General features: G+C 42.5%; 1 protein-coding gene across 1 annotated transcript; it reads right to left on the bottom strand.

Moving 5' to 3' along the window:
* Window positions 1-313: 313 nt before the first annotated feature.
* On the bottom strand, window positions 314-16,116 carry SLC20A1 (solute carrier family 20 member 1). The gene is made up of 11 exons (XM_032843928.1): window positions 15,889-16,116; window positions 14,810-15,431; window positions 14,524-14,664; window positions 14,215-14,300; window positions 9,747-9,843; window positions 6,579-6,698; window positions 4,817-5,086; window positions 4,149-4,707; window positions 3,007-3,192; window positions 2,148-2,232; window positions 314-1,287 (listed from the first exon to the last, which is right to left on the bottom strand). The coding sequence occupies exons 2-11, from the start codon at window positions 15,153-15,155 to the stop codon at window positions 1,126-1,128; spliced, it is 2,052 nt and encodes a 683-aa protein (XP_032699819.1). The 5' UTR covers window positions 15,156-15,431; window positions 15,889-16,116; the 3' UTR covers window positions 314-1,125.
* Between the last annotated feature and the right edge of the window lie 316 nt (window positions 16,117-16,432).

The following is a 16,432-nucleotide window of genomic DNA, read 5'->3' as shown; positions in this document are numbered from 1 at the left end:
GGATCTGGTAAAACAGTCCATTCAAACAGGAAAACTTTGTGGCTGTCAAACAATGAGTACATTTATACATGCTAACGTGAAAGTGTCTAGTCTGTGCTATTATAAGGAAAAATGCCAAACAGCTACAACAGTACCTATGGAGTTAAGTCATGTACATTCTGGGATCACAAGAAACTTACCAGGGAGGAGTGGGAAAATTTAAGTAGGTCAGTAGTTCTCATTTAAGATGAGAACACTCTCCTAAGAATGGCATAGGGGTAACTGATCTGGAGCCCAGATGCTTCAAACATGAACAAAAACCATGAGAACAAAATTTTCTAAAAACTGTAGGCTTTTTTATTCAGTTAAGAGGTAGACAGATGAACATGGAAGGCTGTCCCATTTAACTTGCCCAAAGTTCATATTCCACTCCATTCATCCATCCCACACTGCCAGAAATTGTAAAGAAATAACCAAGACGGCCAGAAGGCTTTTTCTTCCTACTTCTTTTCAGCAGTAATTGTCAATGAATTGCTTGCCAAGAAGTTTCTACTAACTTAAAAATTTTCACTGTGTCCAAAGAACCTCGTCCCTATAAGAAGTTCCCACATATGCCAATGGAACCTGCCACTACCGACAGGAGGGCAGAGTACAAATGGCTCTATTTCTCTAAGAGACTACAAGGGAAGCTTCAGTTATGTTTGTTGTTAGGTCCCTGTGCATGTTAGGGCAGAAGCTGGTGAAACCACCAAAGCAGAGCACACTGCGTCAAAAGGCTCTGAATGGTTGTTTTAAAAAAAAAAAAAAAAAAGGAATCACAAGTTATCTTCAGAGACAACATTAAAACATAATGGAATTGAAGCCTCATACAAAAAGTAGAGAATTATGTACAGGAATTCACAGCCCAGAAGGAAAAGGGACCTCAATAGGAACCAGTGGAAACCCAGCTATTTTACATAGCTAATTTTGAGACAAGTTGTATTTAGCACAAAAGCAATTATAGCACAAGTAACACTTCCCTCCCACAGCTCCCAAACTTTAAAAAAACTCTTGTCGGTCTTCTGTAACACTGTGATCCTTCTTGAAAGGAGCAGGAATGTGTAAGGTGGCCCCAAACATCGACACGAATTGTAATCTCAAACAGCTTCACGCTATGAGGATGACATATTTGAAGACTGCCATAATAGCAGCACTAATAACGCCAGAAATGGGGACGGTAACAAACCAGGCCATAAAAATGTTGCGGAAGAGTCGCCAGTCAACAGCCTTTTTGGATCGGAGCCAGCCGACAGATACGACAGAGCCCACCTAGCAGAGAGGGATCGAGGACACTGGTTAGGAGAGGCCAATGGTATTCTGGTAACAGACTCATAATTGTACATAGGTAAGCAGCCCCAAACTGCTGATGAGCCGGATTCCATGAAAGATGGTTTGTAACAGGGTAAGAAGCAGATTACTCATTGGAAGACGAAGGCAATACAAAAATCCAATCATTACTTCTATGGTAACTGGGGTAAAAAGACAAGAATGAGAACACCTCCTTTCTCTCTCCTGAGCTACCAGCATTTTAATCAACTGCGTTAATAAAGTATTAAATAAATCAACTGTTTTAATAAATTATTTTAAGTTTCAGGTTTTCCAAGCATCATTTTAGAGGAGGACAGATATCAGACCTCATAGCCAATCACCTGGAGATACCCTAGAAGAGGAAGTATGACTCACAGGCTCCAGGATGAACCAACTTAAATTGCCTTAAGGAAGCTAGTTTCTTCCTTTTTCTAGTTATTACATGGTCATCGAGCAACTTCAGAATTCAACAAGATTCTCAGTTATTTCAATTCTGAGGCTATGAATATACGCCTTCTATAAATAACGCTGCCCTTCAACAGCCCAATATTCCTCACAGATGGGTTAACTATCTGTAAAAGGACTTTCACCATTGTTTGGGGAGAACATACATGATCGGCTTAAATAAGAACACTCGACCCAAGGAATTATAAACTGTAAGCCTTTACATTATTGCAGTCATTTGTCCTAAATTTGTGAACTCTTCAAGACTCCAACTGCATAAAACTTTCTAAACCACAGTTATTACATTAAAAAAAAACCTCTTTGTATTACTAGAACCATTCAATAGACACAGTTCATATACACTACACTATACTTACTTTACAGTGTGTTGTACTGATGGGAAGACCAATATTTGATGCAATTACCACCGTGAGGGCAGATGCCAGTTCAATACTGAAGCCACTGTAGACATAAAAAGATTACTTGTCAAGAATGGGAGATGATCTTTTTTATAAGCTCACATTACCTCAAAGTTAACACAATCTTACTGTGATCCATTCAGTGACAAAACCTAACACTGACCTAACATCTTTCATTTGCTGTAGCTCCTGAAATCTGCTTTATTTTTATGATTTTATTTATTCCTTATTCATTTGAGAGAGAGAGAGCACAAGCAGAGGGGTGGGAAGAGGCAATCTTAAAGGGAAGAGCAGACTCCCCACTGAGTAGGGAGCCCAATGTAGGGTGGGATCCCAGGACCTGGAGATCATGACCTGAGCCAAAGGCAGACGCTTAACTACCTGAGCCACCCAGGTGCACCTGAAATCTACTTTAAATCAGGCTCTTTTCCCTCTTTTCTAACATTTTTAAGGTTCTAAGGGTTCCTAAGAGCCCATTATTAAAGTCTGCACTTCTATTTTGAAGAATGTAATGAACATTAATCTTAGCTCTCAAGTAGAGACAAATAAAGGACAAGTATACAGACTATTTGCTCCATACACAGCCTTTCTCAGAAAAGTTATGTTATTAAGAGACCACTGGAGATGAATATTTGACCAAAATTTTGTTTAAGGGCTAGACAGTATGTAAAATCGAAAAAGTTCACAACAATGAGAGGAACACCAGGAAATAATTCAAGCTTGGGTTACATTAGCTGAAGATTCGTGTGGTAACACTACACATACTATGCATCCTAAGAAAATGAACATTAGCCTAAGACCTGTTTTACCAACTTACCTAGAAGGTGTGATTGGTGTCAGATCTTTCCCCATGGTCTGGATAACTCTCCTTCCCCAAACCCACAGACCAATACAAATACCAACTCCACCATAGAGCAGAAGCCATATTGGTGTTGCCACTTTTGAAGAAACATCTCTTGTGTCATAAACCAGATACAAAGCAACCAGAGGACCAATGGCATTGCTGAAAGAAAAAAAAGGACAGAGATGATTTTTCAGGCAGAACTAGAATTTGGCAAGATCCAGTTTGCTAAATGACCTACTAGATTATTTAAAGCAAAGCTGTCAAGCTCATTTAGCAAACAGTCCTTTTAACAGAAATAAACAGAACCCCAACATACACAGCAGAAGAAAATAAAAACTGCTCTCAAGAGAAGAATCCCATGCATTTGGTGGCCTCTCATCCAAGAGGTAGCCTAGAACAACTCAGGTTCCAATGACCAGTTTACAAACCACAGAACTAAGGCCAAAAACATCCAAATTCATTCCCTAGGGCAGTGATTTTTAAGCTTTTCATCTCAGTATTCATAGAATTTACGCTCACAGAACTGGCCCCTATCTTGAGAGAGAAGACCTCTCCCTGAAGAATATCTGTGTTTATCATTTACAGAAACATTCTTTGTAATCTCTCTGGCGGGGGGGGGGGGGGGGGGGGACACGACAATATTTTTTTTTTTAAGATTTTAAGTAGTCACGGCGTGCCTGGGAGGCTCAGTGGGTTAAGCCTCTGCCTTCAGCTCAGGTCATGATCCCAGGGTCCTGGGATCGAGCCCCACATTGGGCTCCCTGCTCAGCGGGGAGTCTGCTTCCCCCTCTCTCTCTGCCTGCCTCTCTGCCTGCTTGTGATCTCTGTCAAATAAGTAAAATCTCTTAAAAAAAAAAAAAAGATTTTAAGTAATCTCTATACCCAACATGGGCCACAAACTTACATGCTCTACTGACTGAGCCAGTGAAGCACCCCTCTAAAAAAAAATTTTGCTGCCTGTTTAATTAAGTCAATAACAGCTATTACCTCATCCTCTCTAGATTATTCGTGTCCCACAGGGTGCTATGGTACCAAAGCCACAACCATAGCCTTGTAAAAGGGATAAGGTGATACAAAACTAGAGAGCATGACGCTGAGATTCCAAGTCAACTGACCTGACATCATTTCCACCATGGGCGAATGACCCAAAGCAAGCTGTAAGGATCTGCAGGAACTGGAAGAGGAGAGACACCTCTGGTTTATCCTGGTCATACCATTCTTCGAGAGAGCCGCTACTTCCTTTTCTCTCCCCCAGACCCATCTCTGCCTTGACACTCATGTCCATCTCGGATGCCGAGTGAATATCAGACACAGCATTGCAGTAACTGGTGTAACTGTCCATTCGAATTCGCTTCTTGCTGTCTGCGTTAGGCCAGGTCAGCTTCTCCATTTCTTCACCTTTCTGTTCACCTTCTTTGGCACGGAATGAATCCAGAGGCATGCCACAAATTGCCATGGTGTATGAAGTATAGCTATTATTGCGCCTCAAGGGTTTGTCGCCAGAGTCTCCCATGCAGTCTCCCACCTTGGCAAGATGTAATTTATGGAGCAGCTCTTTGTATAAGCCAGAATCTTTATGCACAGTGTGATACTGATAGTGCCCACTGGAGTTTATCTGGTTACTGACGGCTTGATTGAACTGAACAAGGTTCCCATTGGGCAACTGCACTGCCCCTAGCCAAGACCAAAACAGTAACGTTAAAAACAAACATCATGGGGGTCCAAACAATAAGGCTCCTCCCCAGTACAGGTAACAAAGTAAAACTCTTCTCACTCCACTCACCATTCATGGTGCCGTCTATGCTGGTTTCCTCTTTCAGATCCACACTGGGAAGCCGCTCTTGCTCTGGAGCTTCCTCCAAGTCTCCAAGTTTGAACGAAACTGTTCTCTCCTCCACCACAGCCCGGAGGGGCACCGTGGCAGATCCTACCTCAGCAATAGGATTCCTGGTTTCAATATCACTGAGAGACAACTTTGTTTCTTCATGGTCTTCTTTCAAGCTATTCTTTTTTTCCATTAAAGGGCTTTCAGAAGGACTAGATTTTATTTCTCCTAGAAAAAAAGGGGGGGGGGGCTTGGTTGGGTTTTGACCAAACTAACTCATTCCACACCTCCCCTCCCCCCACCTCAAAAATATCCATCTCAAAGTAATGTATTTCAGTGAAAATTCGGGATAAGTTTCCTTGTCTGCTCCACTTGCCGTATCTCCTATCTTTCCTTTGGGAAGAAATCAACAGCGCTTCAGCAGTCACAAACTTTTTCAGTAAAGGGCTAGACAGTAAAATATCTTAGGCACTATGGGCTCTGTTGTGTATTCTTCTCCTTTACAAAACAAAGGTTTCGGTTTTATAAGGATAAAAACTATCCCTAGCTCCCTGCTAACCCATTCTGAGGTGAAACGTACCTCAAGCATGAGGTAGACAGATTGAAAATTTACACTGCATCTAATTCAGGTTCTTTTTAAAAAAGGAATGCCCCCAAATTTCAGTCTAGGAGTTTAAGCAAAGGAACAGCTCAATGCAGACAACTAAAGAGGAAAACTCGAATTCCCACCTCTGTAAAACAGAGACATGCTTTAATGTTCTGCACCTTATGGATCTAAATGCCCCGACTAGGCAGGAACATCCTCTGCCCAGTCTACAATGCCCAGTACATTTACACGTGTTCATTCAGGCAGCACAACCATGCTATAGACTAGGACCTAAAACATTAGCAAGACTTGTCTCTTCCCCCAAACTGGAGGAAAAACGAGAGCAGGAGGTCATGCAAGCCTCATTCCCACTGTGCGCAGGGCACAAGCACCTCAGTGCAGCTGCAATGACACAGCACTCTTCCTAGTGCCCCTGCAGTGTGCAGCCTTTCACTTCCCAAAGACAATGGTGAAATCTCTAACCAAGCACTTGCAGATGAAAAGGGCAGAAAGATTACTATAACAAATCTCAGCCAGTAAGGAAATGAATACAAGATTTAAGTAAGACTAACACTAACAAAATTTATTCTGTATTTAATTATACTCTACTACCGAAATAGTAACGGTCTAAACAATTCCTTCACATTAACAATGGAAAATATCTACCTCTCAAATCTGTGTGACAATTCTGAGAACTGACCACATCTAAAAGTCAGATACTAACAAGACACTTAAATTTGCATGTCAAAATCTGAAGTTACACACAGAAGTAGTTAGAATAGTTTCCCCCTTGAAAATTTTATGCCTACCCTTATTACACTTTAAGACATCCTATTTCGAAGTTAATGTTAAGCTACTTCTCTCTGTATTTCTGTCACCAGCAACTGATACAGTAAAAACTAGATTAAATGACCAGTTCATCCCCAACATATGTCAACTATTCCTTATGAGTAGGTCTCAGGTCATTTCAAGTCAATAAAAAACATAGTTTGGCTAATAAACCCATCTCCTGAAATCTCACTTAAATTTTTGACTTTGCCAATCTATCCGAATAGTGTGTTTTTATTAACTGATCACACAAGAAGAAACGAGCACATTCCTAGTTAAAATGTTCTGCCACAATTTGTTACTTACGTTCGATTTTTCTCTTCATCCTGGGACATACAAAGAACCAGACGATAAGGGCACAGAAAACTGCACATCCCACCGAGATGAGGATGGTGCCCCACAGAGGAAGTTTGTCAAAGCCCAGCACTAGGAGATAAAATGGTGCATCTTGAAAACCCCAGGGCAACAGCCCCCTGCAACAATGTGTAAACCCTCCTCTGGGGACTCTGGAGTTCCCCAAGCCAGCCCATCACCCTTTACAACTGCTGCCAGTCTTAAGTCCACAGGGTTTTCATTGTGTTCCTGACTACATAAATTCAGGAGGGGAGAAAAATCCCCCAGTCATCTGAAACCCACACCACCACCTCTGGCCCACTCTCCACACCTGCTAGATTAGGTTCAAGTCTCCCAAGCTCCTTCAAAAACTAAAACTGTTTTTTTTTTCCCCTTTCTTTACTTAGAAGATAATAAGGATCGCTATACCAGGATCTGCAACTAGCTATGAAAAAATGGAAGCATTCTACTCCCTAGCCTCCAGATGGTAGCCGCCACTCATTATGTTTGCATATACAGCTTTTGATGTTAAAAAGAAAGGGGCCCCAAGAGTCGTCTTTGTCATTACGACAGAATTCTCCGTGGAAGTTACCATATCCACTGTATTACCCTCCAGTAAAATCCTTTAAAAAGATTATCTCTTAGGAGACATTATCAAAACTAAGATACAGAAAAACCAGATTATCTATCAAAAGATAAGAGTAGTTCAAAGGGCTATCTTTCACAAAAAGAAAACAGTTTAGTGGTAATTTCATTAACAAGCCTTATCTTAGAGACTTGCCTACTCTCCACCTAGTTTTGGGATCTTCAGTATCAGTCCTCCTCTGCTTATCACTTATATGCCAACAGGTCCCAAGCCACTAGCCTAGACTACTGACTGAAGCAAAGCACTATAGAATTCTATTTTAGCCTGAAAGACGTTATGATTATAGTTCATCCAAGAATAGCTTGGCTACCTGCAGTTCTTTAGCTTTATTCTGATTAGGAATTAAATTACTTATAACATGGAAAATCTAGGGGCACCTGTGTGGCTCAGTGGGTTAAACCCTCTGCCTTCGGCTCAGGTCATGATCCCAGAGTTCTGGGATGGAGCCCCGCACTGGGCTCTCTGCCTGCCTCTCTGCCTACTTGTGATCTCTGTCAAATAAATAAAAAACTTAAAAAAAAAAAAAATGGAAAATCTATTTTCCTCCCAATTATTAATATTTAAAAATCAGATATAAATTATGGTCCTTTCAAAACTAAAGTTCTATAGTGACTATAAATATTTCCATTTTAATTCTAACCATGTATTTAGTCACACAAACTAAAATATTCATGAAATTTAATCAATCTCTATCACAATTTAAATTTGCCTGTGTTCCAAGTTCCCCAAAGAGGGGAAACAAGAAGGGGAAATTTTTCTTGTAAATGATCCACAAAGAAAAGAACAAAAACATCCCAAGTTCCTTTTTCAAAAAATGATTGAAAGTTTTAAGTTTCTAATTTCACTGAACTACGAGCTTTGCAGCTACCAGGATAAAACATCAGTGCTGAGAGCCTCACAGGAGACTTTTTTAGTTTAGCACAAAGACTTCAATTTAAAAAAGAACGAAAATGTAGCATGCAAGCTTTTCTTTGCCCATACCATTTGGTAAGGAGTCTGGTATCCCCTAAGTAAGATCAATGTTCTCATTAAGTTGTTCATTTTCTTTCCTAATTATTCCAAAAACAAAGACAAGGTTAAAAAAAATACTGAGCTAATTTCATTTTTGGTCAGTGACTTATTACTTCAGTGAAGTTTAAGAAACAAGTTATGACCCATTAGTCAGAAAAGTAATCAATTTAGTTGCCCCAAGGAGCATTAAAAAAAAAAGCTAGAGAGGGGCGCCTGGGTGGCTCAGTGGGTTACGCCTCTGCCTTCAGCTCTGGTGGTGATATCAGGGTCCTGGGATTAAGCTCAGGGGTCCTGCTCAGCGGGGAGCCTGCTTCCCTCTCTCTCTGCCTGCCTCTCTGCCTACTTGTGATCTCTATCCATCAAATAAATAAATAAAATCTTAAAAAAAAAAAAAAAAAGCTGGAGAATTATCTGAAAATATGGGTGCAGCACACACAGTAAGAGCAAGCAGCTTCGGGGCGCCTGGGTGGCTCAGTGGGTTAAAGCCTCTGCCTTTGGCTCAGGTCATGATCCCAGGGTCCTGGGATCGAGCCCCACATCAGGCTCTCTGCTCAGCAGGGAGCCTGCTTCCCCCTCTCTCTCTGCCTGCCTCTCTGCCTATTTGTGATCTCTCTCTGTCAAATAAATATATAAAATCTTTAAAAAAAATTAAAAAATTAAAAAAAATAAAAAGAGCAAGCAGCTTCTCTACATGGGTGTCTCAGGCAGCAATGTACAATGTATTTTTTCCAGTGGGTCACGGTCAAAAGATCAAAAGCCACTGACTTGACCATCAAGTCAAATGACCCTAGACAGCAAAATGACTGATCAAAGCATGTAACGTCCTGTAAATTACAAGTGACTGATCTTTTTCAGTTCCCAAATTAAACACGTATCATAATTTAATCCATGCTTTGCCTTAGTCCCAAAATAAAAGCAATCATTTTTAATCTTTATATCCTCACAAATTATTTTTCCTCTTAGCTGCATGAATTCTTCTTCCAAGTGCACTTAGACCAGTTGTTAAGCATCCCAACTCTTCTCATTCAAGCAGATTCAGGGAAGTAAATTTAGTGCTTAGAGACAAAGGTAGCTCCATTTGGGAGAAAAATGAGAATATCCAGCAAACCAGTTCTAAATGACTGATTATTGAAGACCAAATGTAACTAATGACTCTTCAGTAGTCAGTAGTTGAGGTCATTATCACTTCCAGTATTTTCAACACAGATAGGAGAAAGGGAGGGAGAAGGTCATATTATCGTGGGTCCTGTGAAGACTAAAGAGTAAAGGTCTGTAGTGATTTAGAATCTTAGCAGGTCTCTTTGGTTGAAAAACTATCTAGGTTAACTCAGCATACACTAGCCTGCAGCCTTCTGAAATGGGTGCAGGCCAGCCACCTTCTAGGAGATTTCAGCCCTGTAAAGCAAAAAGGGGTAAATTGGGCATTTAATGCAAGTTTTATAAACAACTTAAATTCACATTTAAATATTTTGGTATGTACTTACAAGGTGCTCCAGTATACATGATGGAAAAAAGGTTTATTCCAACTGTGCAGGCATAGAAAACTGGCAAAGCTCGCAAACCATTAGGAACTGGATCTGCCTGTAAAAGATCATTAAGATCAATACTTTAAAAGGTGTTACAGTTAATTCATTTCCAAAGAACCTTGTAAACGGGGAGGTTCAGGAATTACAGTGCCAGCTAATGGTCTCCACAGTAGTAGGAAAAGCCCAGTTGGCCTTGTTCCTAGAAGTCTCCCTTACCAAGGCTGATCTCATCTTATACATCTACCTGAACCTAAGTTTTGTGTTTGGTTTTTTTATTATTTGAGGGGGGAAGGGTGCTATTTCTAACAAGGCTACTTATACCAGTGACTGGTAATGTCCCAAATAATCAGTTTCATCACCCAGTATTTTTTTTTTAAGATTTTATTTATTTATTAGAGAGAGAGAGAGAGAGAGATATCACAAGTAGGCAGAGGGGCAGGCAGAGAGAGGGGGAAACAGGTTCCCTGCTGAGCAGAGGGCCAATGTGGGGCTCGATCCCAGGACCCTGAGATCATGACCTGAGCTGAAGGCAGAGGCTTAATCCACTGAGCCACCCAGGCACCCCCATCACCCAGTATTCTAAGGAACCTGATGGCCAGAAGTAAATCTGAGCATACATCTGAGATGTACATTTGTAAAAGATGTCAAGACATAGACAATGAGATGTGAGGACATTTCTCAGCATGTCTGCAAAGATTTCTTAAAACCAAAATATGCAGAATTTACCTATGACAACCATCTTCTCTAGACATCAATAAATATACCATTATTAATGATCTACCAGAGTGCTAAGATAAAAACGAATTGTACACTAAGTCACCTCCTCATTCAACAGACTATGCCAAACACTATTCTGGGCACTAAAATATGGGAATGAATGAGACAAAGTTCCTGCCCTCAGAAAACTGTCATTTACATTCTAGTACAGAAAAAAATAGCAATAAATACTATAAAGAAAATAAAGAAGAGTAAGGGGCAGTGATGGAAGGAGGGGCACACTGGGGAGTATCAGTGGAACAAAGACACAAATGTGTTAAGTCAAAAAGCCAGTACAGGGGCGCCTGGGTGGCTCAGTGGGTTAAGCCTCTGCCTTCGGCTCAGGTCATGATCTCAGGGTCCTGGGATCGAGCCCCGCATCCGGCTCTCTGCTCAGCAGGGAGCCTGCTTCCCCCTCTCTGTCTGCCTGCTTGTGCCTACTTGTGATTTCTCTCTCTGTCAAATAAATAAAATATTTAAAAAAAAAAAAAAAAGCCAGTACATATCTAAAGGTGGGAAAAAAATCAAGGAGAGAGGGTGTATTCCAGACAGAGTACAAAAGCCCTCAGGCAAAAACTCCAACAAATGTTTAAGGAACTGCACGGCTAGCGTGACTGGAAATAAGAGTTGCATTGCATTAACAACAAATGTGTATTAATTCTATAGGAAAACACCGAAGTCAAATCCTTAAAGAGAATACAGATCTGAATACATGGGGAAGACTAAACTTTGAAAGATACTACCCTAAAGGTTTAATGATGTCTTGATCACAATCCAAAAGAAAATCTTGAGAAGAAAGGTAAAGACCCAAAGTGATTCTAAAACTTCTGACTAGGGATGCCTGGATGGGTCCTGGGATCTGAGCCCCATGGTTGGGGGGGGGGGTCATCCCCTAATTAGTGGGGAGTCTGCCTCTCCCTCTCCCCCAGCTCATATTCTCTCTCGAATAAATAAAAATCTTTAAAAAATAAAGAAAAGAAAAAGAAATGAAATACAGGCTCATAGTCTAAAAGGCTAAATTTGGGGGCGCCTGGGTGGCTCAGTGGGTTAAAGCCTCTGCCTTCGGCTCAGGTCATGATCCCAGGGTCCTGGGATCAAGCCCTGCATCGGGCTCTGTTCAGCAGGGAGCCTGCTTCCTCCCCTCTCTCTCTCTCTCTCTCTGCCTGCTTCTCTGCCTACTTGTGATCTCTGTCTGTCAAATAAATAAATAAAATCTTTTAAAAATAAAATAAAATAAAAAATAAATAAAAAGCTAAATTCGTAAATCAGCCAGGAGGGTGGGGAGGGCAGGATAAAACATAAACTGTGTTCTCCCTTTTACTCCCTCCAGACCCCTCTGGGTCACTCACAACAGGTAACCAAGGCTAACAACTTCACAAAATTTGTATTACTCTATGAGCCATCTAACACACACTTTAATCTTTACCTGGAAATAATGTAAATATCTCACCATACAGTTACGTGAGATGTGAAAGAGGGGTCTTCATAATTCCCCATCTTCAACCAGAATAGTCCACTGTTTACATACTGGATGTTCCCATAAGCCTTTGTATAAAGAAAAAGGCTTCTCTGAGTTTGAAAAGATGTCCTAGATTTAATGTGATTCCTAACAAAAGGGAAAATGCTGAACAACCCGTTTTCTCTGACTAGCATTTAAATAGTCAATAGGAAAATTTACCCTTTTCCCCTATTTCCTGTTTATTGCCCTGGGTCCTTGAGGAAGTACAGCACCTCCATTCTGGTTTTTCCTAATAGACTACCCAATACCCTTGGAGAAAATAAATTTTTTTAAAGGCAATTTTAATGTTAATTCCCAAAACAGAATCTTAAGTTGGAAAGCATTTTAATGGTCAAATATTCAGACTTTAACAGCCAGGATGCCCAAAGGTTACCAGCATAAGGCTGTTTTCTTGAGATTTAAAACCTGAGATAACCAGAACTAATCACATTCATCACCTAAAGACTCACTGATAGACTGGACACAAGGGTATATATGTGCCATGGGGAGGAAAGGGGGGCCTGGAGGTCAAGAAGGTCCTCAAAGTCAATACTGTTTTAAACACTATTTCAATCATTCTTGATCATGTCCACCCTCATTCCCCCATAATGAATATATAGTTAAGAAGTTAATACACTTAAGCTACTAACTTTGGGGAAAAATACCTGCCACGCATTTCTCAAATCAGAGATTCGGGCCACTAAAAATCCCTCAGAACACCACCACCATTCTCCCTCCAAGAAAGAAGACAAGTTTGTTTTGTCTAGAGACACACAAAGCCTCTCCAGAATCAGAACAATCTGCTTCCCAATAATCAACAAAGACCCAATGTAGACTTTTATATAAAGCAGGAATCCCCTACAGAGGACCCTATTAATTCTCCTGGCTATCTGGTATAGAGCAAGCTATATGGCTCTAATAAGAAGATTGAAGAATCTGAGCTGTGACTACTGGTATGCCTCAAATCTAAGCATCATGTTACCATATGCTACAGCAATTCTGGGGATTGGGAGGGTAGGAGCTCTTCATACCTGTTTGCTAAATAGAACAGTAGCAAATTTCAAGGCCAATAATAGTAACAATTAACTATTTACTCTCAAGTTATAACCAAACTACAAATGTTTCAAATTTTCCAAATATTCAACTGCTATATTCTACCACACCCGGGTCACAGGAAAAGTGATTAATGAATCATAGTATTTCCACAAAGGTACGAATCCTTCCCTACAAAAGCTTACAACTAGACCAAACAAATGGCTCTGAATATATTCTTACCCTTTGGGATTAAGCTGCCTGTCTTCCTTCACTCAGATTTCTAAACTACCTATCTTCCTTCACTCAGATTTCTTCCATTTAGGAGCATTTTTAAGAACTTACAATGGACCGTTAAGAGCCATTCACCTCAAAAAAAAGGACAACTTTGTTTCCTGAGCAAAATGCATTTATTCTTACTCACTAAATAACTCAGTCCAATGACAACATCCCTTGTCGTCTACATTTATTTTGGAGCCAGCACCAGACTTCTAGATAAAAGAAATGCTATTGGGTCACTCAAAAGGGATTTTCAAATAGGACAGGAAATTAAATGACTGTCTGGAAACTTTTTTTTTGGCCAAGAAAAACAAAACTACCTTTATTGGCTCTTTTTACCCAGTCTAAGAAATTAGAGTCAAGTCACTGTGAGAGATAGAGTCTCCACCTAGAAGCTTATAAACTGGTTATGATAATCAGTACTACAAAATTAACTATGTGGAGACCCAAGCTACTCAATTTAACTATCAGCTTAAAAAAAAAAAAGCCTCAAGAGACACTGACTTCCTGAACCCCACGCTTTTAAGTCAAATTGATCTGCGTATGATGGTTTAGGTAAAGCAATAATCTGCAAACACCTCTACAAAGCCCCCCTGAATAAATTTCCTTATTTTCTCGTTCCCAGCCTCTCCCATTTCTTGGGACACCACAGTATTCATTCAATTTTTCCTGCCTGAATGCATTCCTGGTTACCGCAAACTTGTTTCTTTCAGAGAACTTAGTGACATATAAGAAATATACCAAACATAAATTTTTTAACTTTCTAAAGCCACACCAATCACATCTGGAAGAATTCTAGCAGTCTGAATACCACTGAGCATGACCCACCAAAGGTCATAAAGGAGGAGAGAGAAGGATTACCTTACGGAGGATGAATGCACGAACAAGGAAGAATAAAATTCCAGACATAATACCAGAAAGCAGTGGAGAGATGAACCAAGACATCACTGGAACAGAACACAATAAAAAAAAAGAAAAAAGAAATGTCAACTAATGAAAATCAGAAACCAAAAACAAACCAACCAAAAAAAAAAAAAAAAAAATTTACCCACTTTACATTTTAATATTCTATCTTCAAAATTTTTCTATTTTACACCATATATTTCATATAATGCCATGATAGCACATGACAAGAATAAAAATTTAAAAACCATTTAGAATTAAACATACCAATTTTTATCAGTTCAGACCACTTGACACCCTCCTGCCCCTTTGCCACAAGGGAGAAACCAATGGTTGCACCAACAATACAATGGGTTCCAGAAATGGGAAGCTTCAAAAACGAAGCCACTAGTTGCCACACAGCAGAACCTGAAACACAGGCAAGTTTTATTAAATGGCAAAATTCTTAGGAATGCGCTGCATTCTACAGAAGAAAATCTGAAAGGGAAAGCACAGGAAGGGAAATACCCATTTGTGCACCCGCCATTAAGGGGCACACATAAAAAGAACTTACCAAACATCGCACTGACAGAGCCGGCCATCAACAGCTGTTGGGTCGAGCTGTACATCTCCACGTCGATCAAGCCCTTCCTGATTGTTTCGCTCACTTTGGCCCCCAGTAGGACGGAGCCCACGGTTTCAAAGATACTAGCTAGGATACAGGCTTGCTTGAGGGTCACTACACCTGAGCCCACAGCTGTACCAAACGAATTTGCTACATCATTGGCTCCCACGGAGAACGCCAAGACAAATGCAATAATGAAGCCCAGGATCAGCATCCATAGGTAGTCCACCAATGGACCAGAAGCAGCAGTAGCAGCAATAGTACTGGTAGTCAGCGTTGTCACGGTAGATGCCATTCTCTAGACTAGTGGTTTTGTTTATTTTTTTAATTATAGGAGAATTACTGAGCGGCTTTCAAGATGTGTAAACAGAATATGAGGTATCAAAAATGCTATAATAAATAATATATATTATATAAAATTAAATACTGTAAACTACGGCACACAAACCGAGCTGGGGAGTTACTGCTATACGCTGCGTATGGGCATCTGTTGTCTGGGGTTTCTTTGGCTCTGGAGGGCTAAAAGCAAGGAGAATTCCATGGCGGAGAAGAGAAAGGACGCAAGTTCATCCTGGGGGAGGGGGGAGAGAAAATAACAATAGCAGCGCGCCCTTGGGGAGCCCGTGCAGCACCTCGCGCTGGCCCACGCGGCAGGGGGACCCGGCCTTGACCCCCGTCCGCGGCCCACCGGCCCCGGCCCCGAGCAGGGCTCGCGAGGCAGTGGGCACGTGGCGCCGGGGACCTCCGCGGCCGGCGCGCGTCCAGCCCGCATCCCCCCAACCCCCGCCTCCCGCCGCGGCCCGCCCGCGCGCGCCCTCCCCACGAAAACCGGAAAAGGGCCATTCCCGCGCGCGCCGCCCGGGGACCGCCAAAAAGGCCCGCGGGCGGGCAGGGTGGGGGAGGGAGGCGAACTGAAACGAAGCCAGAATCTCGCCGCACCGGCCCACCCGGCCACCTCCCGCGCCACGGCATCGGCCGCCTGGCCGCAGGGACAAGAAAGCCTTATCCAAGGTGGCGCCACTACTCACCAGAGGAAACGAAGAGCCGAGCGGGAGACGAGAGGTGCAAGCTGCGGCGGTGGGCTGGAACCACAGTCGCACGCACCTAGGGTCGACGAGGAGTCGGCCCAGGGCGGAGGCTCCGGGGATGGTTCGGTAGGGCCTGGCGACCCACCCTGGAAGCACCCGCGGGCGCCTCAGCGGCCGAGAAGAGCTAGCACGCAGCGCGCGCCGGCAGCCATCACTCTGACTACACACGCCGCCGGTCCCTACTTATAGCCCGGCGCCGCGACCCGCGTGACCCGCCGCGCCGCGCCCCGGCTCCGGAGCCCCGCCCCCGGGATGGCGCAGCCCCACCGGCTGGCGTGCCCAACCGGGTGAGCCCGACGGCGGCGTTCATTGGCCAGCTTCGCGCCGGCGGCCACGCCCCCAGCGGGGAGCTTGTCCACGTGGGGAGGGCCAGCTCCCTCTCTGCAGCCTCGCCCTGGCGTCTTGTACGGTCTCGCCGCACCGGTTCGTTACTGGTGGAGGCCGTGGGGGACCCTAGCGCTACCGCGGGAGGTCGCCATGCGGG

This window comes from Lontra canadensis, unplaced genomic scaffold (assembly GCF_010015895.1).
Source record: "Lontra canadensis isolate GAN:19392208 unplaced genomic scaffold, GSC_riverotter_1.0 scaffold144, whole genome shotgun sequence".
In the NCBI taxonomy this organism is placed as follows: Eukaryota; Metazoa; Chordata; class Mammalia; order Carnivora; family Mustelidae; genus Lontra; species Lontra canadensis.
This window is presented reverse-complemented; position numbering and strand designations above follow the sequence as displayed.

Bases quoted from the DNA above. Each gene is read 5' to 3' on its own strand.
- SLC20A1 (XM_032843928.1), bottom strand. From the start codon at position 15,155: ATGGCATCTACCGTGACAACGCTGACTACCAGTACTATTGCTGCTACT. The intron at 2,233-3,006 runs GTAAGTTGGTAA...TTATGTCTACAG, and splicing joins ACACCAATCACACCTTCTAG to TGGCTTCAGTATTGAACTGG. The intron at 1,288-2,147 runs GTAAGTATAGTG...CCTCTCTGCTAG, and splicing joins TCAGTACAACACACTGTAAA to GTGGGCTCTGTCGTATCTGT.